This window comes from Tachyglossus aculeatus, chromosome 4, assembly GCF_015852505.1.
Source record: "Tachyglossus aculeatus isolate mTacAcu1 chromosome 4, mTacAcu1.pri, whole genome shotgun sequence".
NCBI classification, from domain to species: domain Eukaryota; kingdom Metazoa; phylum Chordata; class Mammalia; order Monotremata; family Tachyglossidae; genus Tachyglossus; species Tachyglossus aculeatus.
In genome coordinates, this window is record NC_052069.1 from 118505077 (window position 1) to 118531990 (window position 26914).

General features: G+C 42.4%; 1 protein-coding gene across 3 annotated transcripts in view; it reads left to right on the plus strand.

Annotated features, from left to right (window-relative positions):
• Positions 1-26914, plus strand: part of CDK5RAP2 (CDK5 regulatory subunit associated protein 2) — a 135010-nt gene that overhangs the window by 78632 nt on the left and 29464 nt on the right. For all 3 annotated transcript variants that reach the window (XM_038744556.1, XM_038744557.1, XM_038744558.1), the window contains 11 exons: positions 1026-1123; positions 2978-3108; positions 4389-4498; positions 5531-5659; positions 9538-9636; positions 13584-13777; positions 14727-15177; positions 17022-17262; positions 18664-18780; positions 21692-22277; positions 23811-24043. In XM_038744556.1, coding sequence (XP_038600484.1) covers positions 1026-1123; positions 2978-3108; positions 4389-4498; positions 5531-5659; positions 9538-9636; positions 13584-13777; positions 14727-15177; positions 17022-17262; positions 18664-18780; positions 21692-22277; positions 23811-24043 — 2389 coding nt within the window. The remainder of the gene's footprint in view (positions 1-1025; positions 1124-2977; positions 3109-4388; positions 4499-5530; positions 5660-9537; positions 9637-13583; positions 13778-14726; positions 15178-17021; positions 17263-18663; positions 18781-21691; positions 22278-23810; positions 24044-26914) is intronic.

Consider the following 26914-nt stretch of genomic DNA (forward strand, 5'->3'; position numbering starts at 1 on the left):
TTATCAGTCAATCTGTGGTATATATAGAGTACATAACTGTGTGCAGAGCATTGTAGGAAGTGCTTGGGGGAGTACAATACAACAGCATTGGTAGATATGTTTTCTGCCCACAATGAGCTTATCCGTTTATTTGCCCTCTTTGTTAGCGTGCGTATCTTCATGGTGCCCAAGATTTAGAGTATAGCCTCCTAGAAGGCAGAATCAGAACGTACTTAACTTGCTTTGTTTGGCATCCAGTGATGCAGTTGAGTTATAACATTGAGTTAGTGACCTAGGGCTTAAGAGCTCTGAATGTCAATCGGGAAATAAATCCTATTTAGTATGATTTACATAAGACTATGACATTTCTAATAGGGTAACTCACTTTTCGTGACTGAGATGCTAGTTTGGCATTCTGAACTCAAAATTGGCAGAGAATGTGCCCTTATTTAATTATATAATCAGCTTCTAAACTATAACTGGAGCCGCATTTCCTAAAACAGTATACTGTTTTTGGAAGACATCAACTTTTGTACCCAAACTAGGGGGAGTATTTTCAGGGCATTTTTCTTGAGCAACCTAAATTTCAGCATAAGACCCCCCCCCCCCCCAAAAAAAAAATTACTAGCTTGCCATGTCATTTCTGTTGGACTGTTAATTTCCACATCTTAGAGAGTGAGGGGGTTGAACAAAAGCACGTTTTGTTCTGTTGTAAAAATGATGAACTGTTCAGGCAGGTGAATGTTTCGTGACAGGCAAATAACAGAACTGTTAGTCTTCTATAATAACAGCTGTTTATATGTTGGATGAATAGCTTTCCAGTTTCAAGCCTATGTTTAGTGACAGCCATCCATTCCTCTCCACTCCTGCAGGTGGTAGTCTCTGACTGTCTCGTGAGTCAAAGAAAACCATATTTGATCCCCTCAATAGATATGTTTTAAATAGACACATTCTTTAGTGTTTGTCTGGGTGCGTATACAGATAAACCTGACACCCATTCTTTTAGATATTGTCTCCCAATATCCACTGTTTCTTTCTGTTCCCAGGAAAATAAGGAATCTGAGTATGAAGAGCTGATTCACGCTTTAAGAAAAGAAAAACACATTTATTCCAGCCTAGTGAAAGCTCTGAAAGACTCAGACAGGTATGTGTTATTTCGTCTTTGCAAAATCTCAGTCACCAAAGTACTACTTACAGAATGCAGGGAGTGTTTCCTGCATCGATAATGAAAGCAAATCCATGCCGGCGTTCTTAGAGGAATGACACGAGACAATGATGGACGTGCTTCAGCAATTACCCCTTGATTTAGAAATCTGATTTACTTGGATTTCACTGAGAATCCCTGCATTTTGAGAAGAAAGTTTTGCTGCAATTTTCAGTTAAAGAGAAATGAAGGGTCTCTCCTCCCCCCCACCTCCCCACATTGAGGAGCTATTTTTCTTTCCTCAATTGTGTTTTATATCAATGTTATATCTTATTTACTAATACAATTTTAAAATCTTTAGGACAAATGGAAATATTCAGATAATTGAACAGAAATTAAGGTTTTTGTCTAAGTACGTGGCCCTTTATTAACTTTGTTTCCTACATACATTTTGGCATTGCGGTGATTTGAGAGGTTCTGAATGCTATGGGGTTATCACATCATGGATTAAGAAACCTTGGGGAAGTTTGAGGAAATGCGAGAATTGAGTTTTAATCTTACAGCGTCTCCAAGGGTGAACTGGATTGGAATCGGAGATCCAAGTGACTCTATAGGAGACTGTGATAGCTGTTGTACTTGCTTCTATCTCTTCGAGCTCTATCTGCTGTTTAATGGAAAGAGAAAGGGTGTTTGAAGTTACATGTTGGGGTTATTTCTTAGACCATAAATGAAAACATTTATGATGTTAACTGGCCACTGGACAGACAAGAGAAACTTAATATTCAGCCAGTGCGTCTTTCTCATTGAAGCATGCATATTTTGCTGTTGATCAACACTATCCATGTACCAAGGCAGTCCCCACTTCAGCTTTTCGTACCACTAACCTGAGCTTTATAAAAGAGGTGGGTGTAGTGGGAGCAAGGAGGGGAGAAATATCTCAGGTCTTGCAATCATCATTCCCAGAAAACTGGATCTGAAGAAAAGAAAGACAGTTTTTCAGTAGAGGCCTTTTACCAAAGAAATTGAAGACCACTTCAGGAAAACGCTACACTTCCAGGGCTTGATGAGCTCCTTCCCCCAAATCATCAGCTCAGTGCATTTGCTTGGAAAGTGACACTGCCTGCAGAGGGAAAGAGACTAGGAGTCTTTGCTTAGCATTTTTTGGGGTGTTGATTCTTGGTTAAATCTTTAGTAACCCTTTGCATTTTGAAGAGATCTTTGAGGGAAGATTATCATCAATAGGCACAGGAGTGGCAGGTGCACTAACAGCAGCCCACTTTTCACCCTGTCATAAAGAGGTAAAGAGAACCAAGAAGCCCTTAATAGCAGGAGTTTAGCTAAAACAACCTTTTGGATAAATTTCTTTGCAGTACAACTGCAACCGTGCGAGGTCTGTGCTGTGACACGATTGTACGATTTTCTATCAGTCTTTTAAATTGATCATTATGATTGTCTTGAAATGGAACCAGAGAAAAGTTGCAATTGAAGCCTCTTCCCTTCCAGGCAAGACTACCTCACAATGAACAGTTCTCAAAGCAGGGAGCAGAGAAGATTAGACATAATGGTTTATTTTCATCTCGATATATGTTGATTTATGTGTGTAACTCTGCAGATAGAGATGAGAGAAGCATCTGAAGGAAGAGCAGCAATTGCTTCAGAGGAATACATTCTTTAGAGAAGCTTTGCTGCCAGATAAGGTGCTAAGGCACAAAGGAAAATGATTTCCAGTGTTTAAAAAGAAGGTTACGTTCTTGCTATCTCTCTTACTGTACTTCTCATTTTCCATCCTGGGTCAGTATAAGTAGGTAACAAAATGATTTTTTTTTTAATTTCTGGTGTCTTGCTTTTGTAAAGTATTAACAGCCTCCAAGCTGAGCTAAGCAACATTTTTGCCCTTCGAAAACAACTGGAAGATGATGTCCTGGCTTATCGGAATTTACGGAAGGTTTTGGAAGAGCAAATTAGGGAAATTGGAAGGAGAGAAGGTATGGTGCCCTAAATATGTGGGGAGAAGTAGGGTCTTTCCGTCTGTTCTCCCTCTCACAGGGGGGATACTGCTTTTAATAAACTGTGAGATGTTCAGGAAACTCAGGCCAGGTAATATCTAGGCAGATTTGATTAATGTTCACATTTCTTGTACCCCCATTGGCTTTTGATTTGGAAATTGAGCCTGCCTGATGTCAGTATACAGGGTGTACAGATAGAGGGATTGCTTTTTTTTTTTCCCCTGCAGCAAATTTTAGTAATTCTGTGGTGATTCTGCTGCAGTGATGATTTCAAACCGCCTACCGTTCATATCTACAGAATTTACTGTTTTCTGCATAAGTCAAGGATCCCTGGTTTTATATAATCTCACGGCCAAGGGATCACTTCACTGGCTGAGGAATGTAATTTCTTCAATGTGCTTTGATAAACAACCAGTATGCTAGGGAAACTGATAGGCTCTGGGGACCATGACAGACAGAGCAACAGTAGAAGAAGGATCCGTGAGATTGGTCTTCCAGAGCTTTAAAAGAAACATAATAGAGGCATCCTGGCTTTTTAAATTTCTAGGGTCAGGGCATTTTAGAAAATTCTTCATATGGGAAAGCAGGTGCAGAGTTGACCCTGAGAATTATTCATTGATTCAATCATATTTATTGAGCACTTACTGTGTGCACTGTACTAAGTGTTTGAATTATGCTTCAACTATCCCCATCTTCAGCCACCTACTCTCACAATGGGACTGGCTGTCTGTGAGTAGTTTCTCACACAGTGGCATCTGTGTAGAAAGAAACTGAGGCTGAAACACACGGAAGAGGTTTGGGCACATATTCCAGTTCCTTTACTTGGGGAGACATTCACTGATGTTGGCTGGAAACATGAAAGGCCCAAAACAAATGCATTCGAGGAGCTTGATTTCTTCTCGGGCTTCAGAGTTCATTTTCTTTTTACCCCTGGCTAAACCGACAAAATGATTCATTCCTTACTGTTCATGAACAAATTATTTCTAAACATAACACTTAATGTGCAAATTATAATTCAGAATGAGTAACTGAGAAAGCCCAAGAAGAATGTCATATCATGATCATCATCATGATGTCAGGATCAAAGGAAATGGAAAATTTCTCCAAGTTAACATGCAGCATATTTAACTCTAGGAAACTTCCCTTTGGTAGCCGACGCTCAAGAAAAATCTAGATTTATTTTTGAATTTTCAGATGTTTTGGATTTGGAGTTCTCATGCAGAGTGATATTTCTGACATAGGTTTTCTTTCTTTGACAGAAGAAACATTTTCATTTTGTGGTGACCAGACATCTTATCTCAGTATTTGCCTTGGAGAGCACGATCGTTTTCAAACAGAACATTTGTCCCTCGAGGAACTTAAAAAGAGGGTATTGACCTGTTTTCTTATTTTCTAGGTATTTGGCCAAGCAATTGACTTGTAGCCTGTAGAAATAGCCTCAGAAAGCCCTGGTCTGAAGCTGGGCCTGATGTCCAGGGAGCCTAAGGTTTTCCATTGACTGGGGAGAGGCTAGAGGCTTGCCATAGTCCAAGTCTCGGATTGTTGACGATAGTGTTGAACTACTTAATAGTGGAGAAGCTTGGTGGGATTCATTCTTTGTTAAAGGACTTTGAGACCTACAATTGCAAGTTAGGAGTTAGAACATTCTAATTCTAAAACTGACTTCCTCTGGAAATTGGTTTAGGACACTGTTTTGCCATCTGGTAAATGGGTTAAAATTGCACCTCTCTGCTTACTCACCCTTTTGTGGTTAGCCTGGTATTGGCTATCTTTTTATCTCCTGTTTTTTGGCCCTGCAAGCTACATCTGGATTCATGTTCCAGATTTATTTCACCTTCCCCTCAAAATAAAAGTATTTTCAACGGGCAGGGTCTCATCTAAGGCCTATCTGCTGCCAGGTAGAGCAGGGAAAAGCTCCTGGATTCCAGTCCACTTCCAGGAATGGAGACATACTCCACTAGCTTTACAGTTGAATCTATTGATTGCGCCTGGAGAGCCCTGAGCATTAGGAAAGCAGGGTCATTGTACAGGGCATCGTGTTTCTGCTGTCCTTTGGTTGGTTCAGCCTTCTCTGCTTAATGCTAATATGGAGTGGAAAGGTCATGAAAGATACAACTCATTCTCTGGGGAGATTTCAGAAGCTTTTCCTTTGGGAGTAGTTTCATTTGCTACTTGGAGGGTAAAGATGAGACCAAATAAATCAGAGAATTGCAGAATTGTCTGGACAATTTCTGTAATAACGTGGTGAAAAACCCATCACTAGGGCAAAGTGTTTTTTAGTGACTGTGCTCGAATGGTTGGTTCTTCCAATACTGAGCGCTCAAATAAAGACTTTTCTCTTTTCTGCCTATAAAGGGGAAACCTGTATCTCTTATTCTTTTTTGTTTCCTTTGCAACTTAGGTCATTGAACTTGTGCTCCTAGTGAAGGACCTGCATGCAGATAACCAAAATCTGAAGAAGTCCCTTTTGGAGCTCTCCAGCTTGGCTCCTCAGGAAACAGAAACACCCAAAGCCGTCAACCAAAACCAGGTAGGAAGAATAATCTTGACTCTTACAAGCATATGTGAGTTGAAGATGACAAGCGTTTTTTGAACTTTGGTTTCCATAACGCTAAAGCTGCAGCTACACTAGGGATTGGGGCAGAAGCATTTAAATGGAACAGTTCTATTGCAGCAGCATTTTCACTTTTCAAGTGGAGATTCTTTGCCGTTGAAGTGCCAAGGTTGAGCTAGCTTATCTGATACCCTCAAACCAAAGCGATTAGAATAAAGCTCAGCACTCTTTCCGGGCTGGATACAGATCCATGTGAGATGTCGGGAAGCTCTTGGATCCATTTCCAGTGAACGGTGTGCAAATGGAATATCCAGGGACTGGTGCGGTCCCTGCCAGGGTAGCTGGAGAACTGGCAAAATAGCCGGGCCAAGTCAGTGTAAATGCAGCTTTAAGGAATTGGTTGATTTCTGTTTTGTCGTTAAGACCATACTGCATCTTTCAGGGCTCCCTTGAGCCAAGAGTTCCCCCAGCCCATAACTGCATGAGGTTCATCAGTGTTTCACTCTGACCTTCATGGCATGAGCCCTTTTCTTTCACTTCACTTCCAGATAGTGAATGGATGGCTAGGACACACCTCCATGGCTCCAAGGCTCATCCTCATTAGTCATAGTTGGGTTAAGTGCTATTGCCGGTGACTTTGTTTCTCTTTGGTTTCTCTCCACTGGTTCGTGATGAACGATTTGAAGACCCAGGAGGCAAAGCAGTGCTGAAGACCATCATTTCCTCCCATTAATCCCTAACCTGACCCAGCCCTTAAAAGAAGACCATTGAAAATAAAAGCTCTCCCAGGAGTTTATTAGTGAGCAGTGTCACAGATGACGAGATACGTCCTTCGTAAGAAGTGTGTCAGGGGACATAGAGCAGTTTCTTCTCTGATCCCCTCAGGTGCTTCTGATATATATTTGCTTTGAAACAAGCCCAGGCCAGAAACTAGATAAATGTAGACTTTGGATCCATGATCTGGTATCCATAAGCAGTCTATATCTTGGTTCCAAAATGGGAGAAAATAAAAGGTAGTTTCCACTACTCTGTGGCCATGTGCTGTCTTTGAGGGAGGGAGCGTTTCAGTCCATAGGGCTCCACGCAATTTGAAGAACCAAGCATTTCAGTAGTTCACTTAAGGAAAAATAGGAAATATTTTTAGTAAGCAGCCTATTTTCCATAGAGTTCATTAAGCCAGAAGTGGTGGGTTTTGGTTTGGTCTTTTACCCTTTTAAAAGCATAGTGAAATGGTACATTATTTCCTTTACAGCATTACTTTCTCGTCTTCCTCTGAACTCTCAAACCTAACATTCAAATTTGGGGTTATTTGCTGAGGGGAACTACATTTGGCATTCATAGCCCTGTTGTTCGTAGCATCACGTAAAATCTGTGTTTAAAAATTGCAACGACAACTTGGAAAGGATGACCCATTAAAAGGAATTCCAGGGATTTGACCTGTGTCATTGTGGTGGGGTTGATAGGGAGGAAGCTGTTGCTGGCAGTTAATGGGAAGACTTATTTTTAAGTAGGGTGCCGAGTGGAAGCCTTGTAAAAACAGTCGAGCAGAGACAGTTGAAGTAAAATAGAAACTTGTTGACTCTACTGATTAGAGCTACATTTTGTTTTGGAGCATAGTTGATCTCTCACCCCCGCCAAGCATCTAGATACTGCATAATCAATTCTTTTTATTTATGGCCAAAGATTAGTGGATCGTATGATTTTTGACTTCTTCATGCCTTCGTTATCACATCTATAAAATGGGGATCAATACCGTGAGCTCCATGTGGGACATGGACTGTGTCCAACCTATGAGCTTGTATCTATCCCAGTGCAAAATAAAGAGCCTGGCACACGGCAAGCACTTAAATACACAGAAGAGTGATATTGTGGTTCATTTCCTGTGGAATTAGCTATTAGAGTTTAATGTTCATTAGGATCACCTAATAGTCTTTGAACAAAGTTGGGTTAATACACAGATGAATTACTGAATGGTGTCAAAAGTTTTTCCCAGTCCTTTTTAAAAACCCCTTTAACAAACTTGTAAAGTTGGGGCAGAAACTTCATAAATTAAGCTATTTTTCTAGTACTGATATCAACTCCATTAACACTGCTTCCAAGCATTCCTTAGGCATCAGGAGATATTTATTAAGGATTAAAACTCTGTCAAATAACAAGGTAGATTATTCCCTCTGGGAGGGAGGCGGTCAAGGAAATACCTTGCCCTTCTTGGTTTAAGAAATAGAAGTGACACCCATCTTGAGCATCCTTCAGATTTCCTTTGGCTTTATGTTTTCAATTTCCTTGACTGGAATTTTACCCAGTTTTCCCACCTCACCTGCATCACCCTCCTCGATGGCTTCCCTGTCTCCAGTCTCTACTTCCAATCTGCACTTCACTCTGCTACCCACATCATTTTTCTAAAAATTCCTTCTGCTCAAATCTTCCCATTCTTCAAAAGTCTCCAGTGCTTGCTCGTCCATCTTTACGTTAACCAAAAACTCCTCACCATCATCTTTACTGCACTTGGTCACCTCTCTTACACCCACCTGACCTCTCCTCTCCCACTACAGTTCAGCCCACTTACAAAAATATCATTTTTTTTGTCATATTTCCTCCAGAAAAGAGATAATCCATACCAGCACTCCTAATGGTAAGGGATTTACAGTTAAATTTCTGTGATACCCACCACTGTCATGGCTATTGCCTATTAAAATATATTTCAGAAACTGCTAGAGATTTTAGTACCATTGATTCATCTCTCTCAAAGTGAGATGTCTCTCAGTTTCCCCACCTCAACTGCATCAGCCTCCTCCTTGGCTTCCCTGTCTCTGGCTTCTCCTTCCTCCAGTCTACACTTCACTCTGCTACCCGTATCATTTTTATAAAAATTCCTTCTGCTCAAGCCTCCCACTCTTCAGAAATCTCCAATGTTTGCTCATCCACCTCCACGTTAAACAAAAACTTCTCACTGTCGTCTTTGTGGCACTTGGTCACCTCTCTTCCACCTACCTGACCTCTCATCTCCCACTCATCTCCAGCCCACATACTTCGCTCTTCTAACACCAGCCTATTTGATGTTTTTCGGTCTCTCTCACCTTGCTCACAGTCCTCCCTTCTGCCTCAAACTCTCTCCCCCTCATCTGACAGAGTACCACTCTCCCCATCTTCAGAGTCCTACTAAAATCATATCTTCTCTTAGCAGCCTTTTCTGACGAACTTCTCATCTCTCCACCCTATTCTTCCTTCTGCACCATCTGTGCATGTGGGTCTATCTGTATCCCTTTAGCACCCCCAGCCCCCAAAACACTTACGCACATATTCCTATATTCTCGTGCTTCCCCTATCTGGAATTTCTTTTAATATCCATCTTCCCCATTAGATTGTAAGCTTCTTGAAGGCAAGGGTTGTTTCTACCACTTCTGTTATATTGTACTCTCCCAAGCACTTTAATATAGGCTCTGCATAAAGTAAGCTTAGTAAATGCCATCAATGAATTGATTGAGTTAGCATGCATTCAGTGAAGGGGAAAAAATCCGCTGCATAAAAAAGCACAAAACATGTAGAAGGAGTTTGGGGTCACATGGCTTCAATTCATAGTTTAGGGCCTTTGTACAGGAATAAATTATTTCTGATTTTAGACCATGTATCGGTCTTGCTAGAGTTTAGCTTAATTTTGGTTCGTTTTAAATGTTCATTGACTTATGATGGATGTGTATGTGCGTGTGTGTGTGTGTGTATATATATGTCTATATATATATATATATATAGACATATCTCGCTTCATTTCTCATCTTCATTTTCAAAGATGATTCCTATTTTCTGCCCCTCGGTTTATTCAAGTTACTTTTTCCCACCCTCTTAACTCTGTATAGTGTCTGCATAATAAAGAAGATGAGGCCGTTATGGCAGCGGAAGGTGATGGGGAGAAGAATGATTTCCTGAGGGAGCAGCATACAGGAAGGGCGACTGAGGTAGGAGCGTATGACTTTCTCGAGGTGACTTTCAGTGAAAAACATATGTCTGTATGTTTGTGTACACACACACACACACACACACACACACACACACACACACATTGATTGCAGGTCAAGGAACATTTAAAATGAACCAAAATTAAGCTTAACTCTAGCAAGACCAAAACATGGTGTAAAATCAGGAATAATTTTAATAAATTACTGTAAAATTAATAAATTATGGTACAAAGGCCATAAACTATGAATTGAAGCCATCCATCCCAAAACTCCTCCATGTTTTTGTGCTTTGTTATGCATCAGCATTTTAATAATCCTTCCCTACCCCCAGGTTCTGCTTGCCCTGAAGTTTTTCTCAGTCAATCATTGGTATTTATTGAGGGTTTCTGTGTGCAGATTACTTTAGTAAACTGTTCCTTGTGTGTAGAGCTCCATGCTCAGGGCTTGGGGAAGCATAAATTGGGCAGAGGGGTGTTGGGAGGCGTGTTGTGTTTCAGTCCTGCTTTTCCCCCTGGAGACTGTAAATTCCTTGTGAACAGGGATTGTGTCTACCAAATCAGTTATGTTGTACTCTCTCAAGGACTCAGAACAGTGCTTTGGACAAAGAAGCAGCATAACCTAGTGGATAGAGAGCAAGGCTGGGGGTCAGAAGGACCTGGGTTCTAATCCCAGATCCATGACTTGTCTGTTTTGTGACCTTGGGCAGGTCACTTAACTTCTCCATGCCTGTTACCTCATCTGTAAAACTGGGATTAATACTGAGCCCCATGTGGAACAGGGACTGTGTCCAACATGATTAGCTAGTATCTACCCCTGTGCTTAGTACAGTGCCTGTCACATAGTAAGCATTTAACAAATACCTTAAAAAATACCATTAAGTAGCGTTTAATAAATACCATTAAAAATACCATTAATTGATTAAGGGCTGTAAAGGCAGCCCAGAGGACAAGAGAAAAATTCCCAGTGCTTGGAGGACATTGGAGGCCACTGGTATTCATTCATTTTTTCAGTAGTATTTATTGAGTGCTTACTGTGTACAGAGCACTGTACTTAGCGCTTAGGAGAGTACAGTACAACAATAGACAGACACATTCCCTGCCCACAATGAGCTTACGGTCTAGGGTGGGGGAGACTGACATTAATGTAAATAAATAAATTAGAGATGTGTACATAAGTGCTGTGGGGCTGGGAGGGAGAAAGAACAAAAGGAGCAAGTCAGGCGACACAGAAGGGAGTGGGAGAAGAGGAATGGGGGAGCTTATATACAAACCAGCTAGGCCCAGGCTCAGGCTGGAGAGGCACATTTCAAATACCTGACTGTTCCCTGGACTGCAGCACTGGCCCTCCAGCAGCGGTGCTCAGAATAGTACTCTTCTGTATTGTACTCTCCTGTTCATTTAATATAGTGGTCTGCAGACAATCAGTCAATCAATGAATGGAATTATTGAGTACAATACAGCAGATGTGGTAGACCTGTTTCCTGTCCACAAGACGCTCACAGTCGATAGGGGGGAAGGTGAACATTAAAAAAAATTTGTGCTATGGAGCTGAGGGCGCAGTGAATATCAAGCGCTCTACAGGGTAAAAATCCTTGTGTCTCGGTGATACAGCAGGGAGAGGGATTAGGGGAAATGAGGATTGGTCAGGGAGGGCTTCAGTCGGTGGTTATCATCCTGTGGGGCCCCCAACAGCCACTCTGGGCTACGGGCAGAGGAGGGGTCACACAGGGATGCCTCACCTGGAAGCCCCAGCTCCAATTCCCAGGCCCCAGCCAGCTCTTCTGCCCACATGACAAGAGGATGTAGCCCCTGGCTCAGGGCAGCCAGAGCCCAAGTCTGTTCCACACGACTCCCTGCCCCCAGCGGGGTGATAGAGCCACTTTGGCAAGCCCCTTGGCCTCGTAGGGCGGGAGGGCAGGCCAGCTGGACCCCTGGATCCAGTCAATAAGGGCTCACTAAGTATCATAAATACCTCCCAGCATTGATGAAGCCCCTTTTTTCAAGTCCTCCCTTTCCTGCTTGTTCCCTGACCTTTAGCTGAGGTTTCTGGGCACAGAAGAGGAGTGTGTACTGCTGGCATTACTGGGACATCAGTCTTCACTCCGTGCTACGGACTGCAAAGACCTGTGGCACTGAATGCAGTACCTCCTGTACTGTCGGGAGTCCCGCCTTTGTGTCGGCCAGTGGAGAGCTCTACATTTCATGCCGACATTTTGTCAGTTTCCTAGGCCGCTTTATTTACCTTGTGACTTATTGTGTACACTTGTTATCAACATGGTATATTTTTTCCTTCCTTTTCCCGCTCCCCCAGATTCCTCAGCTTTGACGTTTCAGGTTTTGTGCAAATCGAGACATTTTATCATTAAAAGAATGAAAGGACTAGACCATTAACATTTTGGAGTCCCTTCAAAGCCACATCCCAAATATTCTTACTGGTTTGAAGATACCTTTTTAGGTAGATTTAAGATCAAACAGAAACTCCTACCGTCGGCTTTAAAGCACTCAATCACCTTGCTTCTCCTACCTCACCTTGCTGCTCTCCTACTACAAACCAGCCTGCACACTTCACTCCTCTAAAGCCAACCTACTCACTGTACCACGATCTGGTCTATTTCGCCACCGACCTCTCGTCCACATCCTGCTTCTGGCCTGAAATGCTCTCCCTATTCGTATCTGACAATCAGTCTCCCCACCTTCAAAGCCTTATTGAAGGCACATCTCCTCCAACAGACCTTCCCTGACTAAGCCCTCATTTTCTTTACTCCCACTTCCTTCTGCATCACCCTGATTTGCTTCCTTTACTCACTAATCCCCCTTAGCCCCATAGCACTTCTGTACATATCTGCAATTTATTTATCTATATCAATGTGTCTCCCCCTCTAAACTGTAAGCTCACTGTGGGCTGGGAATGTGTCTGTTAGATTGTACTCTCCCAAGGGCTTAGTATAGTGCTCTGCCCGCGGTAAACTCTCAATAAATATGATTGATTGATCTGCATTGAAGCAAATGGTACGTAATAAAAATCCATCTTCTTATGGTATTTATTAAGTGCTTACTATGTGCCAGGCACTGTTCTAAGTGCTGGGATAGATGCAAGACAATCAAGTTGGACACAGTCCAAGTCCCAACACAGGTCTCACAGTCTTAATCCCCATTTTACAGATGAGGTAACTGAGGCACAGAGAATTGAGGTGACTTGCTCAAGGCCACACAGCAGACAAGTGGCAGAGATGAGATTAGAACCCAGGTCCTTCTGACTCCTGGGCCTGTGCTCTGCCCATTCTGCCATGCTGCTCTGTAGTCATTCTGTGAATGTAATGGAGCTTGTGCATCATTTCAGAAATCTTAATAACTTAAAATGTCTTTACGCCCTTGCACGGATTAATCTGTAAGTTTTTTCACCAGAAGTAATGAAGTAGAACAATTTATTTATAGACTAGTATGGGAAATTTTCCAACTTCCTAACAGGAATGTTAATTTTCTACTCAAGTTATGGTGTGTCTGATGCAGTCCTTAACTAGACCAGAGTATATGATAAGTACTCCAGGAAGGTAGCGTCATAAACAACATCTTCAACAAATTATAAATGAACCACCTTCCAAATTAAGCAAAGCAATGTTATGCTAATTATTCTTTGTGTTATTAAATAGTGAGTGGGGCACACTTTATAAATCTGGTAAGCTAGGATATATTACAAAAACTAACGGAAGTCTAAGTAAAGTACTGTGCATTTGTGGAGCCTCTTTATTCTGAAGACTTTGAAATGTGCAGAGAATGATTTTTCCCAGCATTGTTGGGCAGCTACTGTAGGTCCATTCTACAAATGAACAAATTGAGACCCAGGGAAGGGTGGGGATCGTAGGGATCATACAATGAGGGCCTAGAACCCACATCTCTTTGTTTCATGCCCGCTCGGCTCCATTTCTATGAAATAATTTTCCTCTCCAGGCTACAGTGGACTACTTTGATGGAATTTGCAACAACAGAAAGGAGAAGAATCAAAATCAAAAGAGTGCTCGTGTAATGCAGGAAGTAGCTGGAGAACCAGTTATCCAAAAGGAGCAGAGCCCACATGAAGGCGAGCCGATGAACCTATACTCATCTCTGCTAAGTGAAAATGAAAACCCAGTACTTGAATCTAGGTATGCAAGCAAACTGCAGATCACATTTGACAGTATTTCTGTAAGAAGGAGAAAAAAGTCATTTTGGTGAAGTGAATTTTGATAATAGCACTGTCTAATTTGCCTGAGAGATTGGCACGGCTCCTTCAGAGCCATTTCAATATATCGTGCAATTAAGTAATTAGGCTGCATACTATCAGTAGTAATGATTTAAAAAAAACTCACAAAAATCCTATATAGGGAAAAAAGTTTCTCTCAAAGTATTGCTTCTGAGTTCCCCACTGAGAGACGTCTCACTTTGAGAGAGATGAATCAATGATACTAAAATCTCTAGCAGTTTCTGAAACATCTTTTAATAGGCAGTAGCCGTGACTCAGTGGTGGGTATCACAGAGATTTAACTGTAAATCCCTTCCCATTAAGAGTGCTGGTAGGGATTATCTCTTTTCGAGAGGAAATATTACCGATAAAAATGATTTTTTGTTGTTGTTGTTGTGGTAGCTGTTAAACAGGAAGCAATCTATATGTGTAAAAATGAATTGTTTGTGGGGTTAATTTTCCAGATAAGGAAATGGAGGTAGAGAAAATCTCCCAAGTCTACTATGATTATAACAAACCAGAGCCATAACTCTAGAATTGGATAATATTAAATATTATTTTAATTTAGTTTTAAGCCCTGGAGAGAGGAAAGAGGGTACAGTTTAGCAGCCTTTCTTTATGATTCCAGAAATATTCTTTCAATATTTCAAAAAAATTAATGAGACCAAATAGTTCCATATTGAAAGTAGGGATGATATTGCTGAGTTTTACTGTTTTTAACTTTATTATGATCCCTTAATTTTACAGTTTTATTTCTTGGCAAACCTTTGAGTGTAAGAATCCAGTAGGTTAAGGTTCTGGACAGGTTTGTCGTATAAAATGTGCTGTTAAGAAGTGAGCTCACAATTTTTCTTCCCTTGGGGGTCAAACAGACCAGAACTTATGAAAGCATTACGTGAACTGCTCTTGGGTCCTTGGGCTGTGAGCCAGCAGAATGTTTCTGGAGAAGATTCAGAAGAAAAGAATGAAAAGAATCTCAAGCAATCAGTGGTTCAACTGAGAGATGAACTTAGGCATCTTAAGCAGGTTGGTACATTCCTAAAGGAACCTGTAGAACTGCAGTCAACTTTGGATGGAAAGGGAGGATTTTATTTAGGTGCGGTGGCATCGATGAATGAGGAAATGAAGCTGTCGAAGATGGGCCTGAAAGATGCAGCTGTACAAACTGTGGACCTTGGGGGTCATGGATTCGGATATGGAGGAAAAACAGATATTTCCGAGGAAGCCAGAAAATGTTCTGAATCAAATGCAGAGCTTGACCAAGAAGCTCTATCTAGGGTGTCAGAGCACCAGAAAAAAACTCTTTCAACCACAGCACAAAAAGTAAGTCAGTGGATTTCTCTTTGTGTGGTGTTTGTGTATTCGCCCTGTGGATAAAATATTCTTAAAAAGGGATTATTTTTTCTAATCTACCCTCTGTTGTTGGTAAATATGTCCCTTTCCTCACCCCATTAAGATTTTTCTTTTCTTTTGAAGACTGCCACCAAGCTGCATTTAAAACTGAATGTAGTGTTAACCCCAAGTAATGAACCGCACCCTGCAATTTGGAGCACTGTGTTCAATTCTCTATGTTGATTTTAGTCAACGAGACACCTTTTCTTTTTTTTTCTTTTTTGTAAATAGCATCTGTTAAGAACATATCTTTGAGGCACTGTACTAAGTGCTGGGGTAGATCCAACAGATCAGGTTGGATGCAGTCCATGTCCCAAGTAAGGCTCAGTCTTAATTCCCATTTAATGTGCAGAGAAGTTAAGAGACTTGCCCAGGATCACACTGGAGGCAAGTGGCGGAGTAAGGGTTAGAACCCAGGTCCTCTTACTTTCAGGCCCATGCTCTTTCCACTTTGCCATTCTCTTTTTCCCATCACCTTTATTGGGACACTGCCACTCCTGATGTTTTAGTCCTTAAAAATGCGGTAACATCAGAATTGCTTGAATCATTACCACCTTAGACTGTGAGTCCAATGTGGGACAGGGACTGTGTCCAGCGCCTACCCCAGCAGCTTAGAACAGTGCTTGACACATAGTAAGTGCTTAACAGTAACCATCATTACCATTTGCTTGGTTTTCAAAGGCCTATGAAAGACTAAAAAGCAGGAAATCCCTCAAAGAAATCTCTACCCTGTAGTTGGTGCCATAAGGATGCCTGCTTTCCAGTTTTTTTTTTCTGTTTGAAAATTCAAATGTATCAATATATCAGATTGGAGAATTAAGCTTATTTTCTGAACTCCAAATCATTACTTTCGTGAGTAAAAACAGCCTAGTCTTGGTGACAAAACCCTATGAAGTCCGGGTCAGGAGCCCTGATTAGGAACGTAAATTTCCTCTGATCCACTGGGGAGGGAGAAGTGTCTTATTCCTTTATACTCAGAAAAAGAGCAGGACTAAGGGGCGATCCAGAGCCCCTAGGCACTTTGGTACTCACCCTATCCTCATGTCCACAGCACTTAGGTCCATATCGTTATACTCTGCAGCTTCCCCTATCTATAATTTATTTTCACATCTGTCTCTCCCACTAAACTGAAAGCTCCTAGAGTGCCACGATCGTTTCTATCAACTCTGTTGTATTGTACTGTCCTAAGCACTTAGTACCATGCTCTGCACACAGTCAGTGCTCAGGAAATACAATTGGTTGATTGACTGGGTTTATGGGAACAACAGCACCTATCCTGCACTGTCTTGATTGGGTTTATGGGTGTATGGGCTCTGCTCCATCTCTTCCGGACTGAAAAAGTCATAGCCCGAGGGACTGAAAAGGGAAGCTATCAGAAAGGGTATTCTGTTAGCTGACTATTTTTATAAAACCTTCGGCAAAGCAGTTAGTGGGTAGACAAAGTTGTTTGAATATCCACTGTTTACTGTTCATTTTTGGCTCAATAATTATTGAGGTTGATCTGTGTATGTACTGTTTTAAGGCAAATAGCAGGCAGCCAATAACAGTTTTCTAAATCTAAATAGCCTTTGGCATTATGCCTGTAAATCTACTTTTTGTTGCTTTATAACCTGAGTTTAGGAAAGCATTTATTGGTGGATAATTATGAAAACTGAGAAGCGTGGGGTGGGGAGGGGGCTGGGTTTTTGTTTCTCCTAGTGCCTCAGATCTTTTGATTCTATTTTCCAAGCTATGGAAGGAAAGGAATATAAAACTTTATTATGTGTATTTTTCAGAGTGATAAGAAATCCCGTTTACCCGTTCCATTAAAACCATCTAGATCATTAGGAAGTGTAAACTTAACCTCAGCTACCCAGGAGACAGCACCTTATCTGCGGAACCAGATAGGTGAGCCACATGGAGATCTGAAGGAATATAAAACCCGAAACAAACAACTTCGCCCAGAGTTATCTGCCACTGAAGCGATGATTGAAAAACTGCAAGAGGGTCCAATGCAGGACAGACTTCTCTTAAATGGTAAAAGAAAACAAAATACAAATAACAATTCAGAACCTACTTGGCAAACTCGGCAAATAAATTGTTCAGACTATTTCAAATGTCAGTCTTGTTTTTGAGAATTGGAGAAAGTTCACTTCTAAATTGGGTGCATTGTTCAAGGGATTAAGCTACTGTTTTCATTTGCGGGTATTTGTGAGGTGATATGTCATCTGAGCAAGTACCCTTCTGTGGGACTGAGCCAGAAGACCCTTCTGCTCTGGGGCTTTCCGGTCCGGGGCTTGCCAGCTTTGGGTAGTTTTGAGGTAATAATAATAATTGTGGTGTTCGTTAAGTATTTACCATGTGTCAGGTACTGTACTGTGTGCTTGAGTAGATACAGTTTAATCAGGTTGGACACAGTCTCTTGTCCCACATTGGGCTCACAGTCTTAATCCCCATTTTACAGAGGAGGTAACTGAGGCACAGAGAAATGAAGTGAATCACCCAAGGTCACACAGCAGACAAGTAACGGAAGTGAGATTAGAATCCTGATCCTTCTGACTTTCAGGCCCTTGCTGTAGTCACTTGGCCATGGGTGACACAGGCCGTGTCTGAATTCAGTCGGGGCTGCCAGGCTGGCCAGCACAGACGGGAATCCTGGAGTCACCAGGATGGTGGAGTGGGGGTGCCCTGGTGCTGGAGGTACCTCGCACTAGGTGTGCCCTGATATGACCCTCTGTGACTCCAGGGATACTCTTCCAAGTCTCGTAATATCTCAAAGCAAACTTGGGTTGTGAAGCTTTACTCCCCTGGGAATCCACGAGGAAGATTTCTCTCCTAGGATAAAGCAGCTGCTGCTCTCAAATCTAGCCGAAGCCTTTTCTCACTCTTATCTGGTTCTTTTAAAATGGGCACTTCAACCATTTTAGACAAGCCACCATATACTTACGCTTCTACTGTTTTGACATGGCAGGGTTTTTTTGATAGCATTTATTAAGCGCTTACTATGTGCAAAGCACTGTTCTAAGCGCTGGAGAGGGTACAAGGTGATCAGGTTGTCCCACGGGGGGCTCACAGTTTTTAATCCCCATTTTACAGATGATGTAACAGGCACAGAGAAGTTCAGTGACTTGCCCAAGATCACACAGCTGACAATTGGCAGAGCTGGGATTTGAACCCATGACCTCTGACTCCAAAGCCCGGGCTCTTTCCACTGAGCCAGGCTGCTTCTCATAAACCAGGCTGCTTCTCATAGTTCTGTAGATTAATTTTGTCTCATAAATTGCCCCTTGCATTATCCCTAGTGTTTTCATTTTCCCCATGGTATCTTGCGTTCTTTCCTGGTGCTTGGGTAAGTTTCAGGTTTGTGACTTTATTTTTTTTGTGTATATATATATAATAATTATTTTTTTATTTTTTTATTTTTGTGGCTTCCTCTAGCTGGGCCATGGTTGAAGCCAGACTGCCAGGAGGGCCAGCTGGAGTTGAAGGGGCCTGGAGGTGATACCTGTGGCAAGGATGAAAGCGAACTGGATAAGGATCTGAAAAATAGACAAGGTAGTCGGCTGGCAGGGAATGTTAATGAGGCAGCAGGTGCCTCCAATCACCTAGCAACAAGACAACACTATAAACGTAGCTGAGACTTTTGAGGATAATTCTCCTTTTCAGCCATTATTTACAGCTCATAACTAGGCTTTACTTCAATTAGTAAGAAGTAATTGTCCCCAAGAATCCCAAGTTAGTCTGTAAAACAAGTGCATTTTCAGGCGGGTCACCAGGATTTGTGAGCCTGGCTCCCTATAAAAATAATGAGTTGTGTGCCTTCTTTCCTATGCTGAAAACTTATTCAGTGCCTCCGATCAATTCGGTAAATTAAATATGTTCATTATTATGTGCTTCTGTAGAGTTATGGACTGCGAGGAGGAAGCCAAAGAATGATAACAGACCTCTTATCTGCATTGTTGGAAGGCACTTGGTTGAAATAGGAGGGAAGCATTCCTCAGAATATAAATGATATTGATAGCATGTAGTATGTGGCCCTGTTCCCTTTATTGTTATTTTCAAGACGGTTTAACGGTTTTTACTCACTCGCATATAGAATACTAAGTTTGTGCTTACTGTATTGGGTGGGTTGGTATTTTCTATATAGACGGTGGCATGTACAGTCAAAACCACACATTCAGACCTTAACAGTATGTTTGGGTTTATTCACCCGACTGACGTTTATTCATGCCCTCCCTTGTCACGTATTTATAAAGGAATGCTGGATTATACAGTCAGTTTATGTAGTGTGATGATCACATCTGTAAATATTTTGCTGACTGTCCCCCATGTAATCATCATCATCATCAATCTTATTTATTGAGCGCTTACTGTGTGCAGAGCACTGTACTAAGCGCTTGGGAAGTACAAGTTGGCAACATATAGAGACAGTCCCTACCCAACAGTGGGCTCACAGTCTAAAAGGGGGAGACAGAGAACAAAACCAAACATACTAACAAAGTAAAATAAATAGAATAGATATGTACAAGTAAAATAAATAAATAAATAGAGTAATAAATATGTACAAACATATATACAGGTGCTGTGGGGAAGGGAAGCCCCTTGTAGTCAGGAAGTGTATCTCATACTTTTTTTTATGGCATTTGTTAAGCACTTACTATGTGCCAGGCACTATACTAAGCACTGGGGGAGGTACAAGATCATCAGGTTGGACACAGTCCCTGTACTAGGAAAGCAGCATGGCTCAGCGGAAAGAGCACGGGTTTGGGAGTCAGAGGTTGTGGGTTCTAATCCTGGCTCTGCCACTTAGCTGTGTGACTTTGGGCAAGTCATTTAACTTCTCTGTGTCTCAGTTACCTCATCTGTAAAATGGGGATTAAGACTGTGAGCCCCTCGTGGGACAACCTGATTACCTTGTATCTACCCCAGCACTTAGAACAGTGCTTGGCACATAGTAAGTGCTTAACAAATGCCATAATAATTATTATTATTATTATTGTTACTACATGGGGCTCACAGTACAGATGAGGGAACGGAGACTCAGAGAAGTGAAGTGATTTGTCCAAGGCCACCCAGCAGACAAGTGGCGGAGCCGGGATTAGAAGCCGTGTCCGTTCAACTCCCAGGCCCTTGCTCTAGCCACTGGGCCATGCTGCTTCTCCTCATTACCCAACACTTCTGTTGGGATTTCCCAAGTGCTTAGTACAATGCATTGCACCTAGTGGGTACTCAGTAAATATCTTCTTTACTACTACTCCTTCTATTTCATAATGTGGGCTTAGGATCACTATGACTATTTTCCTTGTTGCTTAGGCCTAAATAATCATCCCATAAAGCTGGTGAAAATGCTGTATTTTTGGCCAGGAACACTTGGGGACTACTATTCGAGAAAGATTAAGTAGGTAAGGGCCTGTGCCACAGACCATTTGAGCACAATGTCTTAGTTTCTTACCTCCCTAGGAACTTTTTTTTTTTAATGGTATTTAAGCACTTACTATGTGCCAGGCACTGTACTAAGCACTGGGGTAGATATGAGGTAATTGGGTTGGCCCCAGTCCCCCATGGGGCTCACAGTCTTAATCCCCATTTCACAGATGAAGTAACGGGGGCACAGAGAAGTTCAGCAACTTGCCCAAGGTCACACAGCAGACAAGTGGCAGAGCCAGGATTAGAACTCCAGTCCCGTACCAGGCCTGTGCTCTATCCAGTTGACCACACTGCTTTAGTTTAAATTTATTAGCTTTGTGGAAGGTTGAGGGTTAGGACTATTGGAGATGTTTGATGAAGTGCTAAAGACTTGGAAATGTGTGATGGCAATAAGTAGAACTCCATCACTGGGGATTTAGGAAGTCCTGAAACAGACCCAGCCTAATTTGATTATCTCTTGTTTACCCCAGTGCTTAGCATTGTGCTTGGCACACAGAAAGCACTTATTATGTACTTTTACCCAGCTGAACCTTTCATGGGTGAGAACGGGAAGATGGGAAATGGGCTTAGATATAGCCTGAGAGATGTAGGATCAAAGGAAGAATTTCCAGAGCAAGGGTTGTGTGACATCAGAATGGGATGCTAAATGGGAAGCTCCTTAATAATAATTGTGGTATATGTTTAAAGCTTGCTATGCCAACCACTGATCTAACCTTTGGGATAGATACAAGATAAGCCACATGAGGCTTACAGTCTAAGTTGGAGGGAGAACAGGCATTGAATCCCTATTTTGCAGTGAGGAAACTGAGGCACAGAGAAGTTGAGTGACTTGCCCAGTGTCACACAGCAGGCAAGTGACAGAGCTGGGATAAGAACCCAGGTCTCCTACCTCCCAGGCTTGCCATCTCTCATCTAGACTATACTGCTTCTCTATGGAAGTCTTGAAGAATTAGATCCTCATCAGTTTGGGATGTGTAGATTTAGCCCTGCCCCAAGGGTTAGTGCAAGCACTATTCACCTGGACGCTTCTGCTTTTCAGAATCCAGACCTCATCAGGGTAATGAGTCAGACATCATGCCACCAAGCAAAGACTGCCATACAGAGGACTTTCCAGATGAAGCTTCAACTGTGTCTTACACAAGTTCCAAGAGTCTGTTTTCCCTCAAAGGAAGTGTAAATGGTACAGCCATCTCTGAAGGTGTTGAAAACATGGATGACCTAGACTATTTGCAACAGAGAATTAAGGGGTTGAAGAGTGAACTTGAAAAGTACCAGAAGGTTGTGTTTCAGTTGCAACTTGCAAAGCAGTCTCAGTGCCGGGAGACCGTTGACACCGTTTCGGGAGGGAGCGAGGAGGCCCCAAGAGGGCAAGACACACCAAGGGACCGCACCGAGGAGAAAGAAATGAAAATATCTCCTAGGTTCCATCAGCCTCCTTATGAAAAGTGGACAGAAATCCCCAATCTACCTGATTCAGAAGTGTCTGGTGAAATAATAGTAGAAAACCTGAAGCAACAGCTAGAGGACCGAGAAACCGCGTTGGAAAAGGAGCAAGCGGCAAAGATGACCCTGCTGGGTGAACTGTGTTCCTTGCAGACCAAACTTCGGGAGATGTCCCCTTCAAGGTGAGAATTGCTTTCTCTGTTTAGCCTCACAGAGTCAGAATAAACAATGACTCCTATTCCTTCCACTTTTATTGGGGGCTGTTGAAGTTTTGCAGCTCTTGAAAGTCCCATTTTGGTGACAAAGGGTATATGCCTTACTCACACGGAATTGCATCTCCTTTGGAAAGCAGTTTGTTTACTCCAGGCTCAGTTATTTGCTGTAGCATTTCTGTGAATTTCAAGTGGCAGGCAAGGGCAGAGTGTCGATGGTTTCTGTATCTCTAACCTTCAAGGTCATCATAGAAAAATATCCTTCTGCCTGGAGACGAGATTTTTAGGGCATGAGCATATGTTTCGTGGGTATGGATCCATACCATCGTGTTGTATGTAATAAATGAAGAAAGAAAGGATTCATCCCTCTAAACTGTAAGCTCGTTGTGGGCAGGGAATGTGTTTTTTCTTATAGTGTACTCTCCAAAGCGCTTAGTACAGTGCTTTGCACACAGTAAGCTCTCAGTAAATACAATTGAATGAATGAATTCGAGATCATAACTTTTATTTGTCACTCTTATGAGGCATCCAAATCACTCGACTGTTGTCAGAGGCGCAAGTGAAATTTATCTGACTACCCAGACAAATTAAAAGCAAGATATCCATAAGAGCATCATGTGCCATCATGCAGAACATTGTGGTTGTGATGTTAGATAAATTTTAAGTCTCCCCATCTTTCTCATCTTCAGAAACATTTGCATTGTTTCTGAGACCGTGGTGCTGTTCAAATGGGAAAGCGATTCAGGTTGTATAGATGCCAATGGCAACACTATTTGTAATTTTTTGGGCCTCGGAGATCCCACATTGGCCTTTTCAGTCACACTCACTACCACAAGTGAGTTTCTCCGCCATTGATGTCTTGAAGGATGGTATATAGAGCATTCCTGGGCATTTGTAGCAATGTAATTTGTGAAATTGAAGGAGTCTGTTAGCTCATCCTCTAGACTGTAAATTTGTCTTGGGCAGGGAATGTGTCTGTTTATTGTTATACGGTATTCTCCCCAGCGTTTAGTACAGTGCTCTGCACACAGTAAGTGCTCAATAAATACGATTGAATGAATATGCCACAATGGCTCAAACCGATGGGATATGAAACACGGCAGTCCACTATGTATCACCACCTTCCTAGGGTACTGCTGTTTTAAATTTGCCAGTTTCCATCCATCTCACTCTAATATCTTGGCATACACCCTGACCTTCAGGGTGGCAGTCCCTGGGACTGGTGTTCAGGAGGGCCATTCCCTGTAGGAGCTGCTAATCTTGTTTTCCAGAGTGAATTAGACTGCGGAATAGGAGGGGTGGTGCCTGTATTTTGGGGTGGCGAAAAGCCACTTTGTCTAAGCCCAGAATGGGTTTGGTGTGTTTATGTACGTAAACACCTGCACCCAGCTTTTCAGGGCCTTAAGACGTGGACTTTGTTCTGGTTCCAATTGGTGTTTAGGCCCCCAAATTCCTTTTTCAGATGGAACAACGTTTTTCTTTCCCCTCGCTTCCCTTTATCAGATACGATTCATTAGTTCAGTCGCAAGCCAGGGAGCTCTCTTCTCAGCGCCAGCAGATTAAAGACAGCCTCAGCATCTGTGTCAGTTGCCGCCAACATATGACCGCCCTGATTAAAGCTTTGGAGGAGCTGCTGCAGGCCAGCGATGTCGATTACCATGTTGCTGACGGCATCTGGGAGCAGCTGAATCGAAGTGTTCAACTGCTCGAGAAATTGGAAAAGATGTTTCTCAATGGTAAGTGGCAATATTTACATTGTTTTCCATATAAAATGAATGAAAATTTCATTCAGGATTTTCCGAGGAGCAGGGACTCATTCCCTGGGAAATGGGAAGGATGTATTGACAATTGCTTTTTCCCCTCTTTTCTGCCTGGCTGTAGCTCACAACGGGACTCAATGTAGTTTTTCAACCAGAGGGCAGGCCACATCTGTTTTATGGCAGACTGCATTTGACTGCTCGAAGCGCATTAGCTTCCCCCAGCAGCCGCTCGCTATGGCTTTGTCTTTTGGGCCTTTCTGTTCTTCCACAGAGCTTCGAGACAAGCAGCCCTAACTGCTATTTCAGTTCCGGCAGGGCTCACAGGCTTGAGTGTTCCTTTGAGGGCAAGGGTGCGAGGGACTCGAGTTTTTCCTGAACCTTTGAATGGTAACTCCTGTGAGGTGATAGATATTCAGGTGATCAGGGCAGCATTCATTTCCTAGCTGCCACGAGGACACCAAATCCTTTTGGATTCCATTTTCTCCACAGAAAAGTGAGGAAAAAGCAATAACATTTCCTGGCTGTTGGTGAAGGTTCTTGCAAACTGGGTCTTTCAAGTGCGGCACAACCCAAACAGGAATCCATCTCATTCCTGTTTTGAAAGATGTCTGCCTGTAGTGGAGGGCGTCACATTCTTTCACAGAGCCGCAGTCTTCTCCGAGGCGTGGCTCCAAATACCCGTTTGGTCAGAGCGGGGTTTAAAAGTGAAGCCGTTTTCATTTTAGAAGTAGAGTAACTCTGCCCTCAGGGGTGGTTCTTCTAAGTTCTGTTTGGAGGTGCCTCGGGGGATTCTCTTCTGCCTTTCACAGGAGCTGTGTGAGCCTGAGGAGAAAGTGCCTGTGGCCCAGTCAGTTGTCTCGCTTCTGGCCCTACTGCACTGTCTTCCCTTCCTCTCACACCTCTGCATTTCTGCTCTGCTTCCTTTGTGTATGCAATGTCCTGGACCTGCATCTTCCCCAAGCCAAGTCTGTGGAGGTTCTGTCCCTAAGCTGACAGAGGCTCTTAGAGACCTAAACCCTGTTGGTATAGCACAGAGGGTAAGCCTGGAATTTTGTTTTATTTTACAAAAGTGGAAAATGCAATTCACTCCAAAGGAAGCTAAGGGAATCAGATCATCATTATTCAAGAGCAGCTTTTAGAAACAGATAGCGGAGGCCGAATGGCTGAAGAGCAAAAGCCTGAGTGCTTGAGCAAATCCTTGCTGGTTCTGCATTGTGACCCTTCCGGGCAGTCCGACTGATGGGTCCCAGCCTCCTGTTGCAAGCAGTTTCTGCCAGGATTTCAGCATAAGGGTTGGGGAATTTACTCTTGTAAACACCAAGGAGCAGTTTGTCATTTTGTTTTAAGGAACACGGGTGGCCGTAGGAAAGCTGAATAAGAAAGAATTCCCGTGAAATTATTACAGGCTCTTCAAAGGGTCTTATATCAGGAACTGTGGGAGGTGAACCTGTTCTGGGGCAAATACATTTGCTTCTGGGAGAAACTCTGGTTGTGACTTTTGAACCAGCCAAGAGTGAATAATAACCAAATTAAGCCAATTGCGTGCTCCTGAGAGGCTTTGTGCCTTTAGCTCAATAATGAGGATTTCAGGTTTAAACTGAAGTCCATTTTAAACAATCAGCCATTCAAATGATCAGATTTTTCTTGTCGTGCCACCTTCCTGTATGTGCCTTGGTGTTGATAAAACTATTTTTCTTTATCTCCCTTTGACTTTGCTGTGGTTTACCATCAGGGCAGAGGAATATCGAGGCCAAACCAATGAGAGCAAATTAGTATCTACAAAAATAGTAATAATTATGACACTTACTGAGCACTTACTGGGTGCCAATTGGCTCCGCTCATTTTTCATCTTCTCACTCCTTCCCCAGAAAACATCCTCTCCCTGCATCTTCTTCTCAGGATGGAGTGAGGAGCAGAATTTTTGTTTCTCAAACAGTTGTGTTTATTGTGTGCTGGGAGAGTCTATCAGTCACCACTTAGGAGGAAGGACACTCCTTTCAACCCATGTCTTCCTCAAGGACGAGTTGTCCATAATGATAAGCAGCGTGGCCTAGAGGACAGAACACAGGCCAAACTTCCCCTTCTTTATGCTCTTTCAAAAACTCTCTCCTCCTCTCAGATTAGGATGTTGGAGAGAAGGGTTCCGCTGTTTTCTTCCAAGGGTAGATTGAGGTGATTTGGGGCCGGTGGAGGGTAAAGGAGAGGAACCCAATTAAGGCACTAGGGCCACCTTCATAAGGACCAGGCCCAATCGTTTTGATCAACATCATAGGTTCCAGTTTGGCAGTCCCTATTAATAATGGTGTTTAGGTGCTTACTCTGTGCCAAGAACTGTAAACTGGGTTAGGTACATGATAATCCGATCAGACAGAGTCTACTATATGTGATGCTTTGTTAGGATTCACTGTTTAAGAACTGTGTGAATGTGGCTATGGTAGAATTAGTCTTACTTCCCTATGTTTTGACAGTCTGCAGTTTTTGCAGGAGTTCAGCAGTATTTGAAATGAAAAGCCAGTAAGTCCTTGAGATCGAGTCAGATGTGTGGAATTAAAAATGACAAACAAAGCAGGAAATGTTAAAGGAACCCAAATCATTTATCAACCATATTCTGAATTTAGATTTTCTGCCTCTCAGGTTGAAGCCAGTGGTATCATAAACTCTCAAACTGTTCCTACAGCTACATTTCTTTCTGCTTTATAGGTTTAGCAGTGTCATCAGCCCCTATAAGGAAAGCACAAATCTAGGAGACTCAGGTCTCCTTTAGTGCTTATTTTGTATTCTTGGTAACTCTTTCCATCAACTCCTCTTAGACAAGGGCACTCTGAATAAGGTCCCAGATCTTTAAAT